Genomic DNA, 26267 nt, shown 5'->3' on the forward strand with positions numbered 1-26267 from the left:
CGTACAGGTGCAATGCCGCTGTTGCACCACAGGAGGGCGCTATCGTACAATGGCACCACGTGTACAATGCCGCTAGTAATAATAAATAAAATATAAACAAAAAAGAAAAGCAAAAAAAATAAAACGAACCTCCACCATATCTGCATTTGAATAAATACCTAAAAATATCCATACAATACTTTTTAAAATCGATACAGTATTGTGAAATGAAATATCGCGATATATTGCAGAACCGATATTTCCTTACACCCCTAGACACTGTACAAATAAAATTTGACTGATTGATTGATATAATATATTGACAAGCTGCCTGTTCTTTTAGACTCTTCCATCCTCAGACCAACCTGAGGATACAACTCAGACTCAGTTTGTTCAATCTGACGTCAGAGGAGGAGGATGAGAGATGCAGCACAGTGGTGAGACTGAATGAATATTTCAGGATCTAAAGCAGACACTTGGACCATTCAGCGCCGTTTGGACAAACCTCTGTTCTTTACAAATGCATGCAACTGTATTATTAATATTCCCTTTTTAGATTATGAAACTCTGTGATTATGTGTAAAGCACTTTTACCCTTCCATGACACTGTTTCCTTCCAAGATGCACTTGAAATTCACTCGTCAGATTATTCCCCCAGTGTAACCATCCCATTTCTTATGCTCATCTACAGTGTAAAGCATAGGTGACCCATCCAGTCTTTAAGATGAACATTCAGTAGGTCTGTTGACAGCTGTTCAGGGTGGATGTTGGCACAAACCTGTTCAATATTTTAAGGATGTGAAAGTACTGAAGTCATCCCCATATTCAGGGGTGGGCCACCAGTGCAGGAAATTGCCACAGAAAATATATAAATAACATATTAAAAAAATATGTATTTCAATACCTCCTGCAATATGCATCTGTAAAAGGCACACTGCTTGCATTTAGTGCTGATGTAAGGCACACTAATGCATACTAACAGTGTGTTCTGTTCACACTTTGTTCCAGAAACAGGTCTGTCTGAGCGTTAAACTCCACTGTAAATGTAACTCGCTGACACTCGATGTAAAGCAATTAATTCCTGTAGCTCACAGGCAAAATATCTTCCTCCATCGCTCTCTCTTTCTCCCATTTCCTTTAAGCTCGTCTTCAGTCGTAACTGGAAACTTTCAGCAGACAAACGCTGCTCTTGAATAATTTGTGTTCATGTGTCATCATGCCGGCTACAGGCACTTCAGGCTCTCAGATATGGCTGCTGATCCAATAAGAACACTAAAACACAATCAAAACACATGCAACACCAGGGTGACAGTAAAAATGAGTTATCAGCAAAACCAGAAACTAACAGAAACACAGCAGACATGCAAATAAAATGGTACAATGGCACCAGCCTGAATAAAACTATGTCTGTGTGTGTCTCATACAAATGTAACCTGTGAATGTACATGTGCACATGGTTAGCGCAAAACATAACTGTCTAAGTCATCCACTATATGGACAAAAGTATGTGGACACGTTGAATTCAGGGGTCGGGATACAAAACAATAATGACTAATGTCAGAATATAGTTTTATATTATGGGATAAATGTCATTGCATTGGTTAGTTTGGTTTAAATTGTTCTCTTTGTTTCCAAAATGACTCAGAGATGGTTTTGACTTCATTTCTCTCAACATTGATTTTGTTTTTTTTTTTTATCCATGACTCTGATTTTAAATGTTCTTCCTCTAAATTTGTAAAATATTTTTTCTGCTCTGACTGTAGATAATAATTTTTTTTACCACAACTAATCATCTACTTTCATCACATTTGACAGAGGAAGAAAAATCTAACATTAAACTTTAAGGAAATATTGATGTTTACAAACTACATGGACAAAAGTATTGGGACACATCATGTCTACAGCTGTAAGATGTCCTGTTCATGAGGATTTGACAAATAAACATCAATATTAATAATCAATATGATATTTATCCCATAATATAAAACTATATTCTGACATTAGTCATTATTAGTCATATATAGCCATAGTCATATCACCATTGTTTCGTATCCAAGACCCTGTTAGAAAAGAAACACCTGGATTCAACGTGTCCACAGACTTTTGTCCATATAATGTATGACTTAAGCATTCATGGTATGAGGCTAACGACATGTACACATGTACACGGTCTGAATCCACTGTTCACGTATGTGACTGAGTAGCAACAACCTGTTTGGCACTAAATAACTGACCTCTCCTTGTACTTTCTCTACAAGCTTCAAGTTTTCAAAGTGTTTGTATATGGTCAGTCCATCAGAACAGCTGTAGTAAGACCTCAGGGCCCCATTCCATCGCCGTCTGAGCTACAGCAAACACGGCGGCTCCCAGGGTCGCCGACAGCCCCACACCGCCATCTTCACCATCCGGTTCCCCCTCCCCCACAGCTGGCCCTGGTCCTGGGACAGCGCTGCTTCCAGGCCTGGACAGAAAGGGGGGGTCAGACTGTATTATCACAGAAGGGAGTGAAGACATAACAAAACATTGGGAGTAGAAACAGGGAGGGGGTCAAAATATGTACAGTACTACAAACCAACCAGTTCTGCTCTCTGATCTTTAAAGATTCAGCATCAATGGATGAAAAGTCCACATTAGCATTTCAGACATTTGGTATGACCAGTGACAGGTCCATTTAAGGGGGGGTTCATTTTGTCATAGAAGAACATTAGCTACACAAAATTCTAAACTTCAAATCAGAGACAGCAGCCATTTATCCTAATGGACAACATGTCAGGTACGTAATTCCACAGAGCATTGTGTTATTGAGGAATTAGAATTCAAACAGAAGTTACACTAGTAATTAAAAGCATGCAGACCCACCCAAAGGACCCCCCCCCCCCCCGCTGCCACTGGGTTCCATCTTACTGTGAGTGCACTGTAATAATGTCTGTGTTTGTAACACTGTTAGAATGAAGCTGTTCAGATGCATCATGTGTGGTGTGAGTTTGTATTTTACAGCTGTTTCAGGTGTAAATATATGAAACACACCTTTGTTTCACTGACTTCCATTCACTGAAGTCAGGAGGTCCATCAGTGCTCTGTCTGACCATACATGTTTTATCTTGGATGTAGCAAGTTAAATTTGGAAGAATGGTCTGGGACTAAAGGGTGTTAAGTTTAATATTGTACTCGTTGGCCTGAGGAGACAGATCCACAGATGTTTGATTACTTATACATCACAGACAAACTCCAGAACACCACAGATCAGACTTCCACAAAGCCAACATGGATAATGAGTCTCTTTGTTGTGTTTTAGTCTCAGGGCTACTTCAACGTTTGTACTTTTTATTCACTGGTCCACATGGTTCAGGTTAAGACTGAGGCTATGTTTATACGTAGCTTGGTATTTTTTTCAAATAGAGATATCCCCCTCTGCATTTAAAAAAACACATGCAGACGTGATCATTTTCGGAAAACTCTGCGTGTATATGGCCCTGTATATCTATACCGTCAAGAGCATGCACAGCCTGTAGATGGCAGTGGAGTGGGACGATCAAGTACTATTAACCAATCAGAATCCTGTTGGGGTTTGAACTCTGAGTGTGTTAGTTCTGTAGTTGTTCACAGCTGTGTCTATTTTTAATCATGTTTTGTCTTTAGTTCATGTAGACCGCTGTGCATGGACGTAAATGATGACTTCATTTACCTTCTACTGAACTGGACAGAACAGAGAAAGAATAAACAAATAAAATAAACCACATATGAAGTCTGGCAATGTGGAAACACCTCAAAAAGCCTTATTTTATATCAAGTAAATACACAAAGATCCTGTTAAGCAGTGGGTGTTAATTAGCTAAGATGCTAACTTCCTTATTTTCTCATTTAATCCTTGTAACTTGACTTCTCAGCTCCATCCTCTTCCTCTAAACTGGATCACCACCTGTGAACTTGGTGGAGGATTTCCTTCATCCATCTGAGAATCTCTGTTTTTGTGTTTTTCTCTATTTACACGTAAACATGAACACAGATTTGCCAAAATCTCAACTTTGGCTGGAGGGATTAGAAACCTTCGATTACTGTGCACGTGCCCGTTGTTGTCGTGTAAACAATAGGCACAAATGCAGACAAATATTTCTGTTTACAAAATCCCCAGCTTCGTGTAAACACTATGTGAGGTGTTTTTTTTTTTTTTTTTACCGTGTCTGCCCTTGGCCTTGGTGAGGCGTTGGAGAACGGAGTCTGGCCTCTGGTGGAGGGTAGAGAGGTGAAACGCCTGGAAAGTACTGATGGACAGACTGAAAAAAAACAAAACAAAACAGGATGTCAGGAGTGAGAGTTAGTTCGACCCAAGTCCAGGTTGAAGCTCAAACAGCTGAAGGATGTGAACAGATGGACCAAGTAAGACAGGTGAGTAAAAACTGAGACAGCTATATGGAAAAAGAAACAGATGCAATGCATTATGGAACATTAGGTCAGGTCAGCTTTATTTATGTCTATGGCACATTTACAACAACGCCGTGTCCAAAGTGCTGTACAAGGACATAGGTAAAAATACAAAATATAGTAAAACTAATAAAAATTAGGAATGCACAATAACTATCTGCACCAATAATTATTAGCCTGATATTGAAAAAAATGATGTCATTCAGACAATTCCAATAATTAAAGTTTTCACTGATAAATAGAGCCCATATTAATAAATCTAAATTGGTTAGTTTGGTGCATTTCACCAGTACACCGTGCTGGGGTGCCGATAAGGGGGGGTAAACATGATAAATACATGGGGCCCAGCATTAGTGGGTGGTCCATCGATCAGTGGAGGGGGTCCAGTGGATACAGGTCAGGAGCTGTGAAAATTTCGTGTAAGATCTGCTGTATAACAGAGTCATAGAAGTCAGGAGTTGAACGCTGAAAGCATGTAAAGTTTCAGTTTCATTTCACGCTAGCGCAGGGTTTTTCAACCTTGGGGTCAGGAATTCAAATGGGGTCACCTGAAATTTCTAGTAATTGATAAAAATAAAAAATAAAAAAACTTACTAATAAAAAATATATGGTGAGTTGACAGAGACAATCCCAATAAATAAAAGACAAACTGTTGTTGTGAAACTGCAGCACTGTGGTTCTGTTTATCTGTCAAATGTTCGTTGTGGTCAGTTTCAGATGCTGCAGCTCTTTCATAATTCATAGTTTGAGTTATTGTTTGTTCAGTATTAATTGTCCTCCTTGTAAATCACAGCTGGACTGACCGTACATATCCCGACCGAGGAAAATCCAATTCTCCTTTTGTGCAGTAATCTACACCTGGATTTACTGCCTCTGTCCAGAATAATATACATTATATAGACTAAATGTCCTCTAAAATGAACCTGGATTTGAAACATAAGAAAGAAAACTATTACACAATCAAAAGCAAATTAATTTTAGCCCAAAAAAAAATGTCTCTGTTTCGAATGTCTGGGTCGCCAGAAATTTGTGATGTTAAAATGGGGTCAGGAGACAAAAAAGGTTGGAAACCACTGCGCCAGCGTAAGTGACATTATGTACAGATCGCACTATTGGATGTCAGAATAGGAAAACAAATACAGATACTCAGTTTTATAAAATACCATAGCTGAAAAGGATTTTTCCAGTTAAACACGGACATTAAAGGTCTAAGTGGACAGAATGGACTGGACCCAGATGGACACACACTGGATAAGAACACAGAAGACAACACACTGAACTAGTGTTTACAGAGAGTGGAGGTGAAACCCCCTGAAACACCGAGTCAGTCACTACACAACACACTGAAGCATCTGGCATCTGCATCATTCATCAAACACAGTCACTAATCAGGAAACTTACCAAGTATTATTTTACCCATATGACAGACTGGAGCTGCCGATCACTGAAACCAGACCCTCCTGCACAAATGCATTTAACCAAAGCTACATGTCATTATCCTCATAGCGCAAGTGCCTGAGTCATCCACTATATGGACAAAAGTCTGTGGACCCTTTGAATCCAGGTGTTTCTTTTCTAACAGGGGTCTGGGATACAAAACAATAATGACTAATGTCAGAATATAGTTTTGTAATGTGATAAATATCCTATTGATTAGTAATATTGATGTTTCTATGTCAAATCTTCATGAACAGGACATCTTACAGCTGTAGACATAATGTGTCCCAACATTTTTGTCCATATAATTTAGAAACATCAATATTTCCTTAAAGTTTAATATTAGATTTTTTTCCTGTGATGAAAGTAGATGGTTAATTGTAGTAGAAAATTAGTATTTACAGTCAGAGCACGAAAAAATATTTAGAAATTTAGAGGAAGAACATTTAAAATCATAGTCATGAATAAAAAAACCCACAAAGTCAGAGTTGCGAGAAATGAAGTAAAAACCATCTCCAAACACCAGTTATGTCATGAGGCAGATGAACTGTACACATAACTGTCCTGGTACTTTGACAGCCTCTGTGAGTGTAGTCCAGTTTGTGTCCCTGTAAACATCTATACAGTTTAGTAAACTTCACTGTCTGAACAGGACAGGACGTTATGACATGTTGGTGTTAACAACATGCAGCCTCGGTCAAAAACACACGCCTGTGGTTCACTTCCATGACTTCTGTGGACATGTGCATAAATCCTTCACACTGTGAAGGATTTATTTATTTATTTATTTCCACATAAGACTCTGTAGACTTACAGTACATTCTGTGATATTCTGACATTGCTGCTGAAGGTCTACTGCACCTTATTACAAACATTGCTCTATTGTCATATATGCTCCTGTTTTTGACCCATTTTTCACCAAATTGGAACCGTTTTGCACTACCACTGTAAACAGATTAATGTACATTTTATATTCTATTCTAGTTTATTCTTTATACTTCTTATTTATTCTTGTTCTATTTTATACCTTTTCTTTAATAACAAAGTGAGAGAAACAGCATCTCACTTCTCTGTATATCCTGAGCATAGAGTGAACTGACAATAAAAAAAAAAAAAAAAAAAAAAATATATATATATATATATATATATATATATATATATATATATATATATATATATATATATATATATATATATATATATATCTTTGAATCTTCAATTATCACCTGTTTGTTGTCAGCAGATACAGGATTACTTTCACCATGCAGTGGGTCTTCTAGTGAACCAGTAACAGCTCATTTAATGATGCTAGGGTAATGGCTATCCACTGTTTTGCTCTCTGGTCTGCATTTACCTGGTTTAAGGCAGTAGTGACCTCTGCTTTACTGCCACCCACTGGATTGGAGTGTTACTACATGTGCCATACCAGCTGTAGCGCGTCTGTGTCAGTATGATCGACGGATGTATTTGTTGTATTCATCAGGCCTGTACCGTCATGTCTGAACCATGTACCATGAGCCCACGACACCCCTAACAGGGAGATGAAAATTATGTAAAAGAACTGAAGTGTGACCAGCTTTAGTACATGTCAATAATAAAGGAAAAAAATCAACAGCAGTTTGTAATTTAATATAAATACTTGTAGTTGACAAACATGGTTAATTAAGAATTCCTAAAAGCATCAGTCTCACTATTTTAACAGCGTCCTTGGGAATATTACCAGTGTAATCATTTTAATTACTTCAGCCAAGGAGGTTATATGATCGCTCACATTTAGCAGGATTATGCAAAAGCTACTGCATCAATTTTCATGAAACTAAGTGGAAGGGGATGAACCTCAACATTAGTAGAACACTGGTTAACACTAGAGGGTGATGGAACATTGGCTCAAAGGCACAGATGCAGTGTGTGACCTTCAAGGTAATTTTTAAACCAAATTTATCAAGACTTACAGCTTAGAATAAAGCATCCATTACTTCCTCATGCATTACATGTGAATATAAAGCGGTTTTGTGTGAAGGCAGATTTTCAGAGCAATAGGATTATGGGTCAGGTCAAGCAGTGACATGTTTGCTGTTCAATGGGCTCTAACTTTGTACATATGTCAGTAGGTATCTGTAAGTACTTAAACATGGAAAGGATGATGATTGCATAAAATAAAATGTTTGTCCAAAAATATCTTAAAATGTGCTCGGTGACATGGTTTCATCAAAATGTCACTGATTTTGACAAGATTTATGCCAAAGTGCTAAACATGCAGTTCCCACAGGAAATTCACTTAAGTTTGCCTATGATGTGTTAAATAATATATTAGGTTAAACTGATGTCAATATTTAGGAAAATATACTGGAAACTTTTGGACTTACTGACACAGATTTAAAGTAACACGGTTTCAATTCTTGATCCTATTATGATGTAAAAACCAATGTGTCTAGAAAACAAGTCAAATATTTTTAATACAAGCATTTATTCTACATCACAGTAATAAGTGAACAAACGAGCGCAAACAGAATAGGATCAGAGAAACTTGGATTTTTCTCAGAGATGTGTGTGTTCCCTTGACCTGACCCTTAAATCAGCTGAGTTCATCTATATTATGCCAATAGGTCAAAAGACAAACATTATGTTGAGTTGTGGCTTTAAAGCACACAGAAATGTGGCTCAGAAGAGTCTGAAAAACTTTGATGAAAATAAATCCTTCTAAAGCTATTAAATCTTACTAAAACCCCCACCTGAAAACACTATGCCCCCCCTGCTCACTGATACCCTGGATACCCAGGGACTCATTTTTGTTCTGTAAAAAATGCGAGTGCAGAATTTGGATAAATAAAGTTTCAACATCTGGCTTTACCCGTCCAAAAAGACTTGTAAAAAAAAAATAAATAAATAAAATTATGTTTTACAGATTAAGGTCCTGCTCAAGTGTTCATATTCTATTAGCTGTGAAAATAATACATACAGTCATGGAAAAAATTATTAGACCACCCCTTGTTTTCAATTTCTTGTTCATTTTAATGCCTGGTACAACTAAAGGTCCATTTGTTTGGACAAATGTAATGATACCAACAAAAATAGCTCATAGCAGTTTAATTTCAGAGCTGATATCTATCCATTTAACATGTTTTCTCAATAGCTATGGCATTGTACTGACAAAAACAGTGCTTTTAGACATTCCATGTTTTGTTTTTCTCAAATTTTTACGAAACTAAATCTTACTAAAGCTTACTAATCTTACTAATACCCCCACCTGACAAACACTTTGCCCCCCCCTGCTCATTGATACCCTGGATACGCAGGGATTCATTTTAAGTCTTGACTTTCAATCTTTTCAAAAATTAAAAAAAAAAAAAAAAAAATTGAGAGAAAGGCACATGTAAAGAACTTGTGTGAAAGTTTAAAAGAATCGGGTGAATAGTGTTTATGAAAACGGCTGGACAAAAATCTTGGTCGGACAGACAGAATTCCTGGTATATCAATAAACTACAGGGTGGGTGGGGGGGGGACTGTAATAATAAAATTTGATTGATTGATTGATAAGGGTTGGTTTCAGTTCTGTACCGGTTACTGCCTAAATACCAATATCCCTTTCCATGTCCATTATATTGACAGTAATTTCACTGGGTTTTCTCGCCGTCATAAAGTCTTTTCCAACAAAACGTGTCCTGGTGCAGCTTGTGTTGTGTCACTGGTGTTTAAAGGAATCAAACCAATAAACAAATGAACTGCCTGAGGCAGATGTGAAGAACCATCACTGCCCCTGTGTGAGTCCAGTGGGTCAACACAGAGCCATAAAGACTGAGGTTAAGCAGGATACGACTTAAAGACAGAAGGGCTGAACAGCTGTGATCAGAGGCGCCAACATCCACACATCCTGGATACACCTGATGAAAGCTGAAGATAATTAGCCACAGGTCAAACTGGAGTCATTTTGTTAGACCACAGGTGTCAAACATACGGCCCTCTGGCCTGAACCAGCCTGTCAAAGGGTCCAATCCAGCCTGTGGGATATGTGAAATGCAAAAATTACACTGAAGGGTGTCAAAATCATTGTAGTTCAGGTTCCACATACAGGCCAATATGATCTAAAGTGGATCAGACCAGTAAACTACTACCATAATAACCTAGAAATGACAACCCCAACTGTTTCTCCTTGTTTTAGTGCAAAACAATAAAATTACATGAAAATGTTTACATTTACAAACTATTCTTCTGCCAAAAAATGTGAATAACCTGAATATGAACAAAATGAAAAGCCTGTTACTAGTGTTTAGTGTATTTGTAGATTCACTGTGATCTGTAAGTTTTAAATGTGTAAACAGAGACATAGCATTAAAATTGCACTTATTTTTCTTAAGACATTTTAGATTGGTTACATATTCAGATTTTTAAAGTAACTTTGTAGACTTAAACATTTTCATCATGTAATGTTACTTTTTTCACTGGTTGGGCTGAATGTGGCCCCTGAACTAAAATGAGTTTGACAGTTCTGTGTTAGACGGCCCCCAGGCTGACTTGATATTTGTTTTATTATTATTGGTAGTAGTAGTAGTAGTAGTAAGAAAATGCAGGTCATAATTTGTGGTTAGTTTAAGGTTAAATAATAATACACATGAGGAACAGAAGACCATTAGTGGAGGTCTGAGCTCTTGGAGTATTACCTAGTGTTAAGTGCTGTCCCCCTCACCTTTTACGGGACTGTAGCGATGCCTGTTTAGCAAGTAAAGAGGGAGGATACAGGTCAAACAGATGCTGTGACTGGGTGATCAGATGTTCATAGGGGAGGTCGTCAGGGATGCGGGACAGGAGGTGGTGGACCATGGCCATGTCACATTCAGTCTGCTTCACCTCCTTCTCTCTGTGCAGCACAATCTGTAATAAATAAATAAATAAATAAAATTTAAGGTTTTTTTAAAAAAGGAACGGTAATTTGCTGCTACCCTTATGTTACATGCAACCATGGCTTAGAAGTGAATTAGGCAGATGAAGAGTTAAAACCCTCGATGCTGTAGAGCTGTAGACCACACTGACAGGAAACACGATCCACAGTCTGTTCTGTTGTTTCACACACTTTAAACCAGGGGTGTCAGGGAACTGCGTTTCCACTACGTGGAACCGGCTTGACTCGGCTCGGCTCGACTCGACTCTGGTACCAGGTCCAATTCCAGACCGTTTCCATTACAGGATACTACCGACTTTATAGTACCTGGATGTCATAGTGATGTGGCACGTTACTTCTGTGTCGTCTGCTCAGAGTTGCTGATAAACTCACTCGTTGCGTGTTGTCTCGTCAAGCTCACACTGAATTTTACACCTGAACCTCCTGGAAAAACCATGGTGTAGTTTTACAGACTGTCATCATGTGGATTAACCTACCGCTATATTTACTGTAAACTTCTGCATCTGTTTTTTGTAAAAGGGCAGGTCACAGAGACAACTCTCTGGCCAGTCAGTGGTCTGCAGTGTTTACATGTCACCTTTTAGTGTCTGGTCCCCAGTCCTGGAACCTTGGTGGAGGTGATACTAAAAAACTAGTACCGGGTACCAGATTCAAGGTCCTTTTTCATAATGGAAACGCAAAAAGGCCAAGTCAAGACGAGTCGAGCCGGTACCACGTAGTGGAAACGCGGCAAAACATACGGCCTGTGGGCCACAACCGGCCCGTCAAAGGGTCCAATCTGGCCCGTTGGATGAATATGTGAAAAGCAAAAAATACACTCACATATTAACAATCAAGGATGTCAAACTCAGTTTAGTTCAGGTTCCACATACAGATCAATTCAATCTCAAATACTATCGCAGTAACTTAGAAATCATAACCATCCCAAATTTTTACTCTTTGTTTTAGTGTAAAAAGTAAAATTACATGAAAATGTTTACCTGGACAAATGATCTCAAAAAATGTGAATAACCTGAACAAATATGAACAACATGAAATGTCTTAACAGAAGTGCAATTTTAACGATATTCTTCTGTTACTAAATGTTTGGTGTATTTGTAGATCCACGGTGACCTTGTTGTTGTATATCAAAGGCTGTCAAGATTTTCATCATATAATTTCACTTTTTCACTCTAAAACATAGAGAAAAGTTTGGAGTTGACATTACTTATAGGTTGTTATATTATTATTTTAATGGTCTGGCCCACTTATCGGGCTGAATGTGACCCCTGAACTAAGAAAACAAAAAGGCTGCGCATTCTTATTCTTATTATTAGAAATATTTCAACTGTTTTCCCTCTATTATCTGTTTCTTTCTGCTGCTCACCATTGAACTCTACCTCTTCTTCTGTGTCTCCTTTTTTCTGTACGTCTTTCATTTGTTTAAGTTGCTCCTTATTATCAGGTTCAGAGACTTCACACTGCTCTGCTTTAGTGTTCTAAATAAGAGTGTCCTGGATTATTGACACACCAAAAACTCCCTGATTCTCACTTGCTTCCACCTCCATCTTACCGTTGCAGCGAAGTAGATGGGCATCAGAGGATGTGAGGACAGGAAGAAATCATAGAGTCTCAGGATGTGTTTGAAGTCTGACAGGACGTGACCATACCATGTGATGAGCCATGACAGTGCGAATATGGTCCCCACCTCCGCTCTAAGAACAAAGCAGGAAAAAACCAACATATTAAGCAAAAAAACTTCACCAAAACTACAGACACTTTTTAAATAATAGTTAAAAAGTTACTGTAGAGCACAAAGAAGAAAATATGTCATGTCTAAGTACACATCATCCACCCATGGTGCTTTTTCACTAATCAGTCAGAAACAAACACTTCTCCTGTGGATCACATTGGTATTCTCAGAGCATAACTGCTTAACTCATCCATTATATGGACAAAAGTATGTAGACACGTTGAATTCAAGTGTTTCTTTTCTAACAGGGGTCTGGGATACAAAACAATAACTAATGTCAGAACATAGTTTTATATTGGGATAAATATCATTGCATTGGTTAGTTTGGTTTATCTTTGATTCCAAAATGCCTCAGAAATGGTTTGGACAGATGGTTTATCTCAACAGATTTTTTTTATCCATGACTATGATTTTAAATGTTCTTCCTCTAAATGTCTAAAATATTTTTCATGCTCTGACTGTAAATAATAATTTTCTTCCACAACTAACCATCTACTTTCATCACATCTCACTGAGGAAAAAAAAAATCTACCATTAAACTTTAAGGAAATGTTGATGTTTCTAAACTATATGCATCAAACATCAATATTTCCTTAACCTCCTGAGACCCAGGAAATGTCAGCAAAGTACAAGCTTTTAAATCAGTGCCTATATTGGAAACATCATGATGCAACAGTTTTTTCAGATGCAGTTTTTACAATTTTTATGGAATGTCCTTTGTGGTGGACAGTTTTCTTTTCTTTTTGTATAAAGTTGTGAAACTCTTGTCCACAAATGTGGACAGAAAACTCATAGCTGGGTCTGAGGAGGTTAAAGTTTAATGGTAGATTTTTTTTTTTCCTCAGTGAGATGTGAACAAAGTAGATGGTTAGTTGTGGAAGAAAATTATTATGTACAGTCAGAGCATGATAAGTATTTTAGAAGTTTAGAGGAAGAACATTTAAAATCATAGTCATGGATTTTGAAAAAATGTGTGTTGAGATAAACCATCAGTCCAAACCATCTCTGAGGCATTTTGGAAACAAAGATAACAATTTAAACCAAACTAACCAATGTAATGATATTTATCCCATAATATAAAACTATATTCTGACATTAGTCATTAGTGTTTTGTATTCCAGACCCCTGTTAGAAAACTAACACCTGGATTCAACGTGTCCACAGACTTTTGTCCATATAGTGGATGAGCTAGACCAGTGATACTGGAAGTGTGGTCTGTGAGCGCCCCCAAGTGGTCCACAAGAGGATGTCATAAATAAGTCTAATTTATATCAGTGTTTCTCAAATCACCCTCATCTGACTTCCAAAGCAAAGAAACAAGTACTAATGATAGTTGTGCAAATTAAAAGCAAATCAGGTGTAGCCTAAATAAGCCACAGAGTAGACTTTCATTAAATTTGTCTGTGCAAACCCACATTTTGCGTCACCGTCTCTATACAGTTAAGTTACCTAGGTTGCCTATTATCATATCAAAGACCTCTCATGACTTGTGAATCGTGGTGGAAATGAAGTAGAATATCTAACTAAGAAACAAAGAGTGAAACAAAATGAAACAATGTTCTAAAACACAACAATGGATCAGTGACTGAAGAGAAAAGCTGGAGAAATAACAACCAATGTTAGCAACAAGGTGTAAACACATTCTGTTAGCATTGAGCTGTTAGCACCTTCTGTAATATACTAGACTTAATTTGGAATATACAAAATATAATAATATTGTAATATAGGCTGTTTAAAAAGTTTTTTTTAGGGTAGGAGTTGGAAACTGGCCGGCTGGTTAGGTGGTCTCTGATCTTTTTTTTTTTGTCAATGATAAAGTGGTCCTTGGTGGGAAAAAGTTTGAGAACCCCAAAAGCTTGACAATTATGGATAACGACATGTGGTATCGACTGTAGTTAATGAACATCAGGGCACAGACAAGGACCAACACTGGCTCTTCAGTTTATGTTTCTGTTGATTAATGTCCCTGTAAGAGAAATCACTACATGAAATGGCATAAAACAATGTCAAGTGAAATATATTCGCATGCTATATTGTTTTCCTTTTATGGTTTTACTTCATTGAGAATATAATATAATAGAATATAATAGAATAGAATAGAATAGAATAGAACAGAACAGAAAAGCCTTTATTGCCATTGTGTTACAAAATTAGCAGTGCTACTCCAGTCAGTGAAAAAAAAAATAATAATTTAAAAAATTACAAAAGAAAATTAAAAAGTAAAATAAGAAAATAGAATATAAAATTTAACAAAAGTAAAATAAGAATGGAACTAAAATAGAATAAAATAAAACCAGATATAAATATGAATTGACACAATGTTAAAAGTAAGCGTACAGGTCGGTAAAATAAATACCCACTGAATACGACCAGATGATAGTGGATTTAGTTTGGATTTAGTTTTAATGGTGCCTGAAATAGAAGAGGCTGTTTATTTTCACAGGCCTGTTTGGGTCTGAGCTGTACACGCTGATGAGTTCTTTCTACTCTTCAGTTTTTCCTCAACATTTACAGATTGGTCACATTTTGTTAATTAGAAGTGTTGGGAGTTTGTTTGGTTTTTTTTTTGTTTTTTTAAACAATTAGGCTTAATTGCACAGAAAGGGAATGATTTTGTGATATTACCCAATTAACATTTATTTAACGACAAAGTTTTCTTTCTTGACAGCACAGTTGGTGGTGAATTTCATTGTTTGTATGAACTCCTCCAGTGCCCCCCCCCCCCCCCCCCCCCCCCCCCCCAGCCAATGCCAACTACTTTCAAATACAACTTTGTGCAAAGGCAATACTGCAATAACAACAGGGAATGCAATTTGTTTATGCAGCCTTATTTCAAAATCATGACAAACTTGACTTGTGTAAATGTTCATGGATGCATATGAACTGAAGATTTACCATTTCTGGTCTTTGAACTAAGTGCACAATCTGACCTTTCAAAATCGACCTCATCAGGGAGATAAAAAAGTAAATGCTGGACGACTTAACACCAGAAATGAGACCACTATATAGAAACAGGGGTCCCACACATTTTTATAGACAAAATTTAAAAACTTTTAATGACTTCTGAAGGACCACTTCTATAATTTCCATGACCATTTACAAACTTTACCTGGACAAAAGTGGACTTAAATAATGTTCAGTTAAATTAGAGAAAATGAAGCAAAAGTGTATTTTTTAAAGAATGGCAACAAGAAGTGACCCCTGCTCCCGAGTCTGCACAAACTGAAGGAAAACTCAAAAGGTCTGCTCTGTGTTTACTGACTGTTCTTTCATTTAGTCCTTTCATTTAATCCTGGGGAGGATTACAAGGGTGCTGGAGCCTATCCCACCTACCAGTAGACAAATGTGGGGTTCACCCTGGATCTGCCTCTGGTTCATCACAGAGCTGACATATGTAGAAAAACAACCATTTCCTCTCATATTCACACCTATGGGTGATCTAGATTGGCCAGTTAACCTATTAAGGTTCATGTGTTTGGATGGTGAGAGGAAGTTGAAGAACCCAGAGTAGAAACCATGCAAACATGGTGAGAACATGGAAACTCCACATAGAAATGCCCTGCTGGAACTGAACCAAACTGATGATCATTTTTAAACTCTAGCACCCTCTAGTGGCTTTTACTTAAAAGTACAAATCTGTTCTACACACAGTATGTGGTGCTGGTTGGTGTGTTTACCTGATCATGAAGTCATGTAGTTCCGTGTCCACCTGTTCCAGAATAGGCATCAGGTAGTTTAAAATGTGTTTGGTGCTGTCCATAGTAGGGTCCATAAAGTCCCTACAGACACAAAACATAAGACACACCAAAACAAGAAGTTAATGGGATCCTTCAAAATTAAAAATCTGCAATATTTATACAACAGGATTGAACTGAAAATGTAACCTAAGGTGGTAATTAGACAACGTGTGCAGCATGGCGACGGCCATCCGCTTCCCAACCACCAGCAGTAGAGTGACGGCCACATCATGGTAACCCTGGTAGTAGTGGAGCTGAGGATTACACTTCAAAACCTCTAGGATGACGTCGATCAACTGCTCCTGAAGCACCGCTCTGTCTCTGGCTGGCATACCTGAGAGAGGTCAAAGGTCAAAGGGTTAGGAGAGTTACTACAACAAACCTGCCAAATATTTACAATTTACAGGTTTACACAAGATATTTAACTGGAGTCCAGAGCCAACTTTCAACTGACGCATCACAAATAAAATTGTAAGTTGGATCTCTAATAATGGCCTGGATCAAGTTCAACTAGTGCAATAAATATGTATCCAATACGCAGAAGGAATACTTTTACTATTTCAATACACTGGAAAAAATTTAAATCTGACCAAGTGTATTTTTCTCATTTCTAGTCCAAATATCTCATCACACTTAAAATAAAACAATCACCTAAAGAGGAATTTTTTAGTGAGATATAAGAACTGATTTTTAGACAATAGATTTGGAAAATCTTATTTCAACAAATCTTACCAAGATAATTTTCACTTGCTCCATTGGCTGGATTTTTTTTTGCTTAATTCAAGATTTTTTTTTGCTTAATTCAAGTAGCTGATGTGTTGGAAATAGTGACGTCCCGATCTGGACTTTTCTGCTTCTGATTCAATACAATCTTTTTTAGGATTAGTTTTGCCGATACTGATCTGACACCGATCAGATACTGACTTTTTACAATAAAATTTTGATTTCAATTCAGAGTCATTATTTATAAGTTATGTTATTATTTTACTGTAGACCACAATTGGGCTGAATGTGGAAGCGGAACTAAAACAACTATGACACCTTTGACTCTTAATAACTTTAATATCATTTATGCACTTTCCAAATTCATACTGTGGGACAAATTAGAACCTTTGGCCAGTTTTGGCCCGTGGACCGTATGTTTACCACTACTGTGGCCGGTCTGTGGACAGGTCCATCCAGAGACTATGTGGGGGTGCGTTCTGCGCTGTACGTTAATGATGCACACATCAGTGGGTTACTTGCAGGTCAGGTTGGCGCAGGTCAAAAGAAAGTCAGTTTATTTGTGGGGTGGGTTGGGTTGGGTCAAATAATTCCACAAAATCCCTGCGGGTTGAAAAGAAACCCGACTCGCACATCACAGCTGGACCATAAAGTGAAAGTGAAACCTATGGATGCTTTACTAATTCCTCTAAGCCTCCTGCTGTTCTGCAGCAAATTTTCCTTTTCCCTACCTTCGGAAACTTTAATTTGAGGGAGCAGGACGTGTGTTTACCCCTGCCCCAGAATCGAGTCCGGATCAGCCCGACCTCGTGACAAAATCCAATCCAATCTTCTAAAAAATGCCAGATCAGCAGCCGATACCGATCTGCAGATCGGACTGGGACATCCCTAGTTGGAAACAGCAAATAGATCAACCTAAGGAACTGAGAGACTTTGGTCCATTTTGAACGGTGACGGTCAGAGCATCTCCAACTCTAGACGTTGGGGTTCCTGGTCTGCAGAGGTTAGTACCAACAAAAAATGGACCAAGAAAGGACATCCACATCTCACCTTCAGAGGTCTGGTGGAGTCCAGGCCTCAGGTTGTCGTGAACACACGTCTTAAATCAAAAAGGGTCCTCACTCTCTGACTGGGCTTTGCTCTGCTTGCAGGGAACCAAGTTTATAATAGTTTTGCATTTTTCATTATAGTTTTGTTTTATTTAGTTTGGACTTTTTTTACTCTATTTTAGCTAGCTTTAATTCATTTTTAGAGCAGGTTTGCTAGTTTTTATTAGTTTTCATTATTTTCCAAATGCTTAGTTTTAGTTTAGTTTTAGTATTAATTTTAGTTTTGTCGTCTCTTTTCTCTTCTTCTCCGTCATATTCAAATAAATCCCAGACAGGACTCTGCTGCTTTCTCCCAGCTTTAGTCTCCATGTTTCCAGGTAGAGTGGGGACCAGAAGACGACTGGAAACCACAAGTGAAAACAAGTGACGGACCCTTAAATATCATATGGTGCTACTAGCTAAAATTGCTTGAGGGAAATACATTGATTTCATATCAATCTGACATTGACAAAGATGAAAACAAAGGGAATTTTATCCATAATTTTTTTATGTTTAGTTAGTTTTGTAAACACACAATACAGTTTCAGTTAGTTATTGTTTTCTTCTTTTAATTATAGTTCTTACTTATTTCAGTTAACAAAAATGTTTTTCAATTCTAGTTTTTGTCATTTCGTTAGTTTTTGTTAACGATAATAACCTTGCAGGGAACCTTCTAATCTGTCTTTGAATAAAGCTCCTACTGTCACCAAACTACCCCAGAACCAATAACATCTTATATATGTACTGAAAACTCTGCCTCAGCAACTACCAAGCTTTTCTTGGTGCAGAATTTTGCTGATGCATGTGGGCTTTTATCCTGTACGAGCCCCTTTCACAGCATGACTCCTGTGGCGAGTACAGCGTCAACTTTTGTAGGCAACGGTTTGTTCTCTCTTCCTCTAATATGCAAGTGGCTTCACTTGGTGTAGACCCTCAGGTCAGCTGTGCACAGGCCCCCCTTCACAGGTATGTCATCCTAATAGCTCTTTTACACTTTGACACCATCTTACTACACTATGTATCCTATGTTATTTAATAAGTCATACAGGAATGAGAAGTCCCACAGGCTGTAAGTGTGATGTTTTTGTCCACACAATTGTCATTAGGTTTCAAACCCACACCTACATACCTTTAGGGAAACGTTTGGTCGACCTCCTTACATCCAGCACGACCTGGTTGTAGTCTTTGTGGTTCTTCCTCACATCTTGACCTACAACAGAGGACATGAGGATGTGTTACTGTCTCACAAGTATCAGTTGTAAAAAGTGTATGTATTCATTTATATTAGGGATGGAAATTTTAATTACATTTGAAGTCAAATAATCAAGCCAACTTCAGCCAGTGAGTCTTTACATCATCATTACACTAACCTGCCACCAAAACCAAAAGGAAAAAAAACTGACCAACCAAGGAGTAGGTAAACTATAAATACATTATTAAAAAAAAACAAAAAAACAAAAAACACTTTCAGCACTATTTGAGATTTTGTTTAACATACGTAACACTTCGGCAGAAGCAGTGCCAAACATAAGTTCCACATCTCTAAATCCCCTCTTATCCCTGCCACAAAAAATGAGTCTACTATTAAAAATAGTTGTCAGCTAAGCTTACACCTCTGACTTTCTAATGCACATTCATAATTTATATCAATCTAACAATGCGTCAGTGGGTGTTTGAGTGGGGCTCACATGGTTTATGTGGTAAATTATACACGTTGATGTTCAGTAGTTTGGGCCAGACTTTCCTCCTCAACTCCTCAGTGAGCAGACCACCCTTACTGCCTGCCGCCCTCCTCAGGGTCCCGATGTCCACCGGATCACTGTAGATTCAAAAGTCAAAACAGTTCTATTAAACTTTTCAACTGGCCACTGGACAGCATCATCAGCTGCAACCCATAAAGAACCAAACATCCGCCATCGACCAAAATAAATACTGATGTAACTGTTTAATACCTGTTGATCCACTAATCCTATCAATCCATGCCAATAATTGGTGTAAAATATAGTTCTTCATCTTTTCATGGTCATCAGATATGAAAAATTTGGATGTTCAGAGGCTCCGTAGTTACCATGGAAACACTGTCATCTTCTACAACAGTGATTCACCAGTAAAACCCATGGAGTTGGATCAATGACAGTGGATGGACACACTGGGTTAATGTTCAGTTAATGATAGATTGGACTGAAAAAGACACTTTTTCTTCAATTTTCATATAATAACCTTTTAATTTACTCTGAGCTTTTATGAACACCTACATAATCAGTGAATTAAATATAGGAAAAAATAAGATTTACACCAAAAAAAAAAAATTAAAAATACAGAGGATAATATAATAAATTGTAATAAATCATGTAAGAAAGGTTAAATAAAGACAGAAATTCATTTGGGAACTGCCACAAAAGTAGCTCTGGGTCTGTATGGGATGAACCAGTTATATAAAATTCTAATAAAACTAATGGAACATATAGTGTATAAACTGACATATGGAGAATATGTAATCTTATGTTTCTCAAAGTAAAGCACAGTTTGAACACATAATGCTCTAAAATCTGTGCTATTTGTCCTCTTTTTGTTCAAACTTAACACAGGAATCTGCTGTGCATTTAGAGCAGCTCTGCACTGAATGGCTAAAGTGAACTTTGCATTTCCATTTGTGAGATCATTTTTGGCTGCATGGGCCTGTGTGTGGGAGGATTCCAGTGACATTTCCCATTTTATCACATTGGCATCCAGGTTTATGATTCTCATCACACTTTTCCTTTGAACACATATGACTAATGTTCATGTGTGAAATCATCTCAGTAGGGTTTGATGAGGGTCAGTCCTTGTGGCTCATCATCTACAGTGAAACAATGCACTGAACCAGAGGCATTTCCAGTTCTCTGGCCCATTCCTCTGGTGATAATGGAAACATTTCAACACTACAATGTAAAAAGTTATAAGAATTCTAAAAATATGTGTACATTATTTTAGAAAACTGAGAGTTAAAGGTGCAGGGGACTTTCATGATAAATTTTTCATCAAATCTGTCAAACCTCAGTCGTATCCTCAGTATCATGAATCTGTAAGTCTGTCTGTCATTACTCACCTGAATCTTTTGCATCACGGTGAACAGTTTCTTAGTGCCATCCACCAGAAACAAACCATGTGTTTACAAACACAGCCCGTAGGTAACTCGGGCGTCTGAGGAATTTTGTCAAGACGTGCATTGTGGGAAGCGAAGGTTTGCACAGCCGCCCAGTGGCAGGATGAAAAAGCAACAAACACAACATGGAAACGGCTGAAACGCGGAAACGGCTGGAGGAATATGCATAGAGGGAAGGGAGCACGTGCCGTTTCTGCATCGTGTCTGTTCCAGCTGCTGCTGCCAGATGGACACACAAACCTTCGCTTCCCACAATGCACATCACGACAAAATTCCGAAGATGCCTGATTTCCCTCCCGGCTCTGTTTGTAAACACATGGTTTGTATCTGGTGGATGGCACTAAGAAACTGTTCACCGTAAAGCAAGAGATTCAGATGAGTAATGCCAGAAAGACTTACAGATTCATGATACCGAGGATATGACTGAGGTTTGACAGATGTGATGAAAAATTGGTCACAAAAGTCTCCTGCAGCTTTAAGGATGTTATAACTGCTTGGTCTTACTTTCCACCAAGTAGGTTCTGTCTTTCTCGGCTGTACAAAAAAGCTGCTAAAAGATTACAGAGTGTGTTTAAGTGAGAAAGATCATCAGTGAAAAACCATTTATTAGCAATCAGAACATACCCTGATGAGGGGTAGCCATTATTGTACATATGAACACAGGGTGTAATTCACTTCAATTAAGTGAATCCTATTAACACTGATCTACTTCCTGTCTTATGCACACAACATTTTCACTTATTCAAATGTATTTGAATCACAAAATCACGTGTTGACGTTTACTGAGGATACTAATACCAACCTGTTCAAAGCCTGATGGATCTCAGCCAATTTGTGTTTCTTCCCACAGTCAGGTTCTAAAATGTCACAAGACAAATGAGAGGAAATATGAGGATGATGCAAAAAAAGTAGCAGTTACAGATGAGATAACAGTGGGAGGTGACTGAGGGAAGAAGAAAAAAATAAATCACCAAGGCAGAGGGTAAGTAAGACAAACAGATGAAGAAAAAGAAAAACAGAAGAGAAATTACACTGAGGTTATACAGGGTTCCTACAAGTTACATTTAAGACCTTTTAAGACTACTTAGAACAGAATTCAAAGCCCAGATTTTAAAAATTCTTTAAAAATTTGAACTTTGACCTACTTTTCCCTAAATGTAATCGCATCTATTCTGGGTCACTGGTGATCCATAAACCAAATTTGGTATGAATTCAACAAATAGTTTTGCTGCAAAGTGTTAAAGAAAGAAACAAACCAAATCAAAAATAACACCTCTTACTTCCCCTTCGGGAGGCGGGGTAATAATTAGCAGTTGCATTTTTGTATAGCACATACAGAAAAACAGAAAAAGATTTAGATTCAAAGCTGTTGTCCGTGGCTATCCCACCTGTTTCCAGATCACCACAGTCAATCAGGATGAGGACAATGAGTCACAAAAATGTGGGTGACTAAAACTGCATGGAATTATGTAGAAGAGCTAGAGCTGAAATGATTATTCAATTAATCAATTGAAAAAAAAAAAAAAAAAAAAAAAAAGATTTTCCTGAATCGAACCTTCGTTTCCTCAGTTTCGTTGCTGCTAAACATTGGTTCCACTGTGTTTCACATGGACGCTTAATGTGACGCACATGACGCCAGGATCAACACACAGTTGGATGTTAGTTCCATGTTCCGTTGGTATAAGTTTGTAAGTTGAATCCAAATGTGTGGAAGACTGCATATTGTTTATAGAGTTATAGTTTAGTTTTAAGTATCGCCTGGATAAATCAGACAACCACATAATAGAAGCCCTCGTCAGCCCCTTCAGGAAATTTTAGGGAAATGTTGATACTGGCACAAGGAACTAATGATTAAATTTTGGTGGTGATCTTGGGGGGGGGGGGGGGGGGGGCTGAGCTGCCTTGGTGGAGGTCTGTGCTCTCTGAGTGCTTTTCTAGTTATTGGTATGGTATGGTATGGTATGGTATGGTATGGTATGCTTTTATTTGTACAGGGACAGTGCACAACAACACATTGACCTAGACAGAGTCAGAGGAAAGATGCTCGGTGCCAGGTTATACCATGAGTATTAATTTTCACCTGCTTTATTTATCCTGTATGTTGTGTGTATGTTGTAGGCTTGTGTTATATTATGGACTTGTGTCTGCAATAAAAGTTTATTATTATAGATGTCATTGGACCGGTTTGTTGTTATTTCTATGCATGTATAGATATTTTTATATATACATTTATACTGTGGTTTTGGTTGTTATTTTCATGTAGATATTTCTTATATATTCTTTTCCTTTTGTCCTTTTTGTGGTTGTTGTTCCAGCTGGTTCTGGAATAAAAGAAAAGTTGTTTGTTATTTTCAGACATGTCTGTTTCACATTTTTACTGTTTTTTTTCCACTGATTCAAATAATTGTTTAAGTGAATTGCAGAAAATGAATGATAGATTAATCGATTATAAAAATAATCGATAGCTGAAACCCCGATAAGAGCTGTGTAGTGGAACAGTATCTGGAGAATGAGCTCAGGAATGTTGTGCCGAATTCCACTCCCTGCTGAAAACAGCTCCCCATTCCTAAGTCAGCCATGTGGAGGACAAAGTGCACCAAATTCACCCTGTCACACCAGAATAGCTCCAAATGTGTGCTGCTAAAGTCATTTCACTCCTTTGGCTTTGCAAGCTTATTCTGATGGGGGATTTATCGGCAGTATCTGTGTTTATTGTTATATATTTTGTGTGTTGTGTATCTAAGATAGAAGAATAGAATAGAATGTCCTTAATGTCATTGTACAGGTACAACAAAATTAAAAAAACTACATAAAAGATATAAAAGAAAAACCCTGACGGCATAAATATCTAAAAAAAAAAAAAAGCAGCATAAAAAAAGAGTGTTACTAGAAGTATAAAAGACACATAAAACATCATCATATACTCTGGACAACATTCAGCATTCCACACAATTAATTAATGTCCAGCAGTACTCAGTGCAGTTATGGCCCTGGGATAAAAGCTGTTTTTCAGACGGTTTGTGCTGGACTTTAGTGTCCGGAAATGTCTGCCAGAGGGTCAAAGTTCAAAAAGTGGAAAACCAGGGTGGGTTGCATCTCTGATCATATTCTGTGCCCTCCTGAGACAGTGGGAACTGTAGAGATCCTCCAGAGAAGGAAGGGGGCAGCTGATGGACTTCTGGGCCACGGTGATGACCCTTTGGAGCGCCTTCCTAGTCACAGCCATACAGCTCCAGTACCACACACAGATGCAGTATGTCAGGATGCTTTCTAAGATTTAACTTTTGAAAGTTTTATATACCTTACAGTTTGCCCATTCTTTAATACTAAACAGATAAAAAGCATAACTGCAATATCTTACAATATTATTAATTACTTGATTGCTACACAGCTGTGATACTGTTAAGAGGTTGAATAATTTAGAATTTATTTCATACCCTACAGCAGTGGTTTCCAACCTTTTTTGGCTCATGACCCCATTTTAACATCACAAATTTCTGGTGACCCCAGACATTCAAAATGGAGGCTTTTTTTTTGCTAAAATTAATTTGTTTTTGATCATGTAATAGTTTGCTATACTATGTTGCAAATAAACGTTTATTTTAGAGGACATTTAGTCAATATAATGTATATTATCATGGATGGAGGCAGTAAATCCAGGTGTAGATTACTGCACAAAGGGAGAATTTTATTTTCCTTGGTCAGGATCTGTCCAGTCAGTCCAGCTGTGATTTACAAGGAGGGCAATTAATACTGAACAAACAAGAACTGAAACTATGAATTATGAAAGAGCTGCAGCATCTGAAACCGACCACAATGAACATTTGACACATAAACAGAACCACAGTGCTGCAGTTTCAGCTTCACAGTTTGTTATGTCTTTTATGGATTCTGATTGTCTCTCAACTCAACATATATTTTTTATTAGTAATTTTGTCTTTATTTTTTATCAATTACTAGAAATTTTAGGTTACTCCATATGGGGTCCCGACCCCAAGGTTGAAAAACACTGCTGTAGACATTGCCATGGTCAACAAGACCAGACTGGATTTTTTGAAACTGACAGGAAGTGTACGTCTTACATCATAACGTACGTACTCCAAAAGAAATCAAATAATGAGCTGAAAGTAAACAGAACCACAGTGCTGCAGTTTCAGACTCATAGTTTGTCATGTCTTTTATGTATTGGGATTGTCTCTCTTAACTCACCATATGTTTTTATTAACAAGTTGTTTTTTTTTTTTATTCTTATCAATTGCTAGAAATTTCAGGCGACCCCATTTGAATTCCAGGTGACCCACATGGGGTCCTGACCCCAAAGTTGAAAAACACTGCCCTACAATCAGAAAGAAGACACAATTATCAGCCAGGGTGAGTAGAGGGAATTTGGTGCACATTGTCCTCTTAATGGCTGACTTAGGAAGGGGGAGCAGTTTTCGTCAGGGAGTAGAATTCAGTCCAACATGTTCAGCCTGTAGTTTGTAAACTGTCTTCTGTTCCAGTTGGCTGAGCAGCTGCCACGCATACACATAAACCATGCTAACAAACTGAAAACCGGGCAAAATAAGAGTGTTTCGTTCCCGGTCAGGATAACAGTGTTCAACTCGTGACTGTTGTGTTATATTATTCTTATAATTGCACTCATGGTGTGTGTTATTATTGTGTGTCAGCTCATGTGATAATAGTTTAACTTCACTGCTTCGTCCCAAACAGACTGTCGGTTCTCTGCTTCAGTCTGTCTATAGTCTACGGTTTATACATTATTAGTACACAGAACTGGCTCTGTTGATCGAATAAACAGTCATATTCTACATGTGTCCACTCGCCTTTTCCGTGGTCAGTTTATTATTATTATTTTTTTTACCGGTAAAACAGCAGTTTGTGTTTGGACTTACCTCTGCTTATTCGTCCATTCTCATTCACTACAACAGCCGCGTTAGGTTTCTTCCTTTTGACTCTTTTCATCACTTTTTCAAACCGAATGTCAAATAATGAAATGTACGTTTAGTCATGAGACAATTAATAAACAAAATCGTGTTTCTAAACAGGTCAAACATTAACTATCCGCAGCTCCATGTCAACACTTCTTCTACCGGGTAAACACAGG

General features: G+C 37.8%; 1 protein-coding gene across 1 annotated transcript; it reads right to left on the reverse strand.

Moving 5' to 3' along the window:
- Positions 1–1876: 1876 nt before the first annotated feature.
- LOC115427997 (TBC1 domain family member 20) lies at positions 1877–26267 on the reverse strand. The gene is given in 11 exon segments (XM_075353497.1): positions 1877–2360; positions 2363–2440; positions 4156–4253; positions 10523–10707; positions 12288–12429; positions 16145–16246; positions 16352–16538; positions 19145–19225; positions 19704–19834; positions 21963–22017; positions 26056–26267. Coding segments are annotated over 11 exon segments (1215 nt in total). The 5' UTR covers positions 26126–26267; the 3' UTR covers positions 1877–2274.

The sequence above is a fragment of the Sphaeramia orbicularis genome, chromosome 11, assembly GCF_902148855.1.
Source record: "Sphaeramia orbicularis chromosome 11, fSphaOr1.1, whole genome shotgun sequence".
Lineage (NCBI taxonomy): Eukaryota > Metazoa > Chordata > Actinopteri > Kurtiformes > Apogonidae > Sphaeramia > Sphaeramia orbicularis.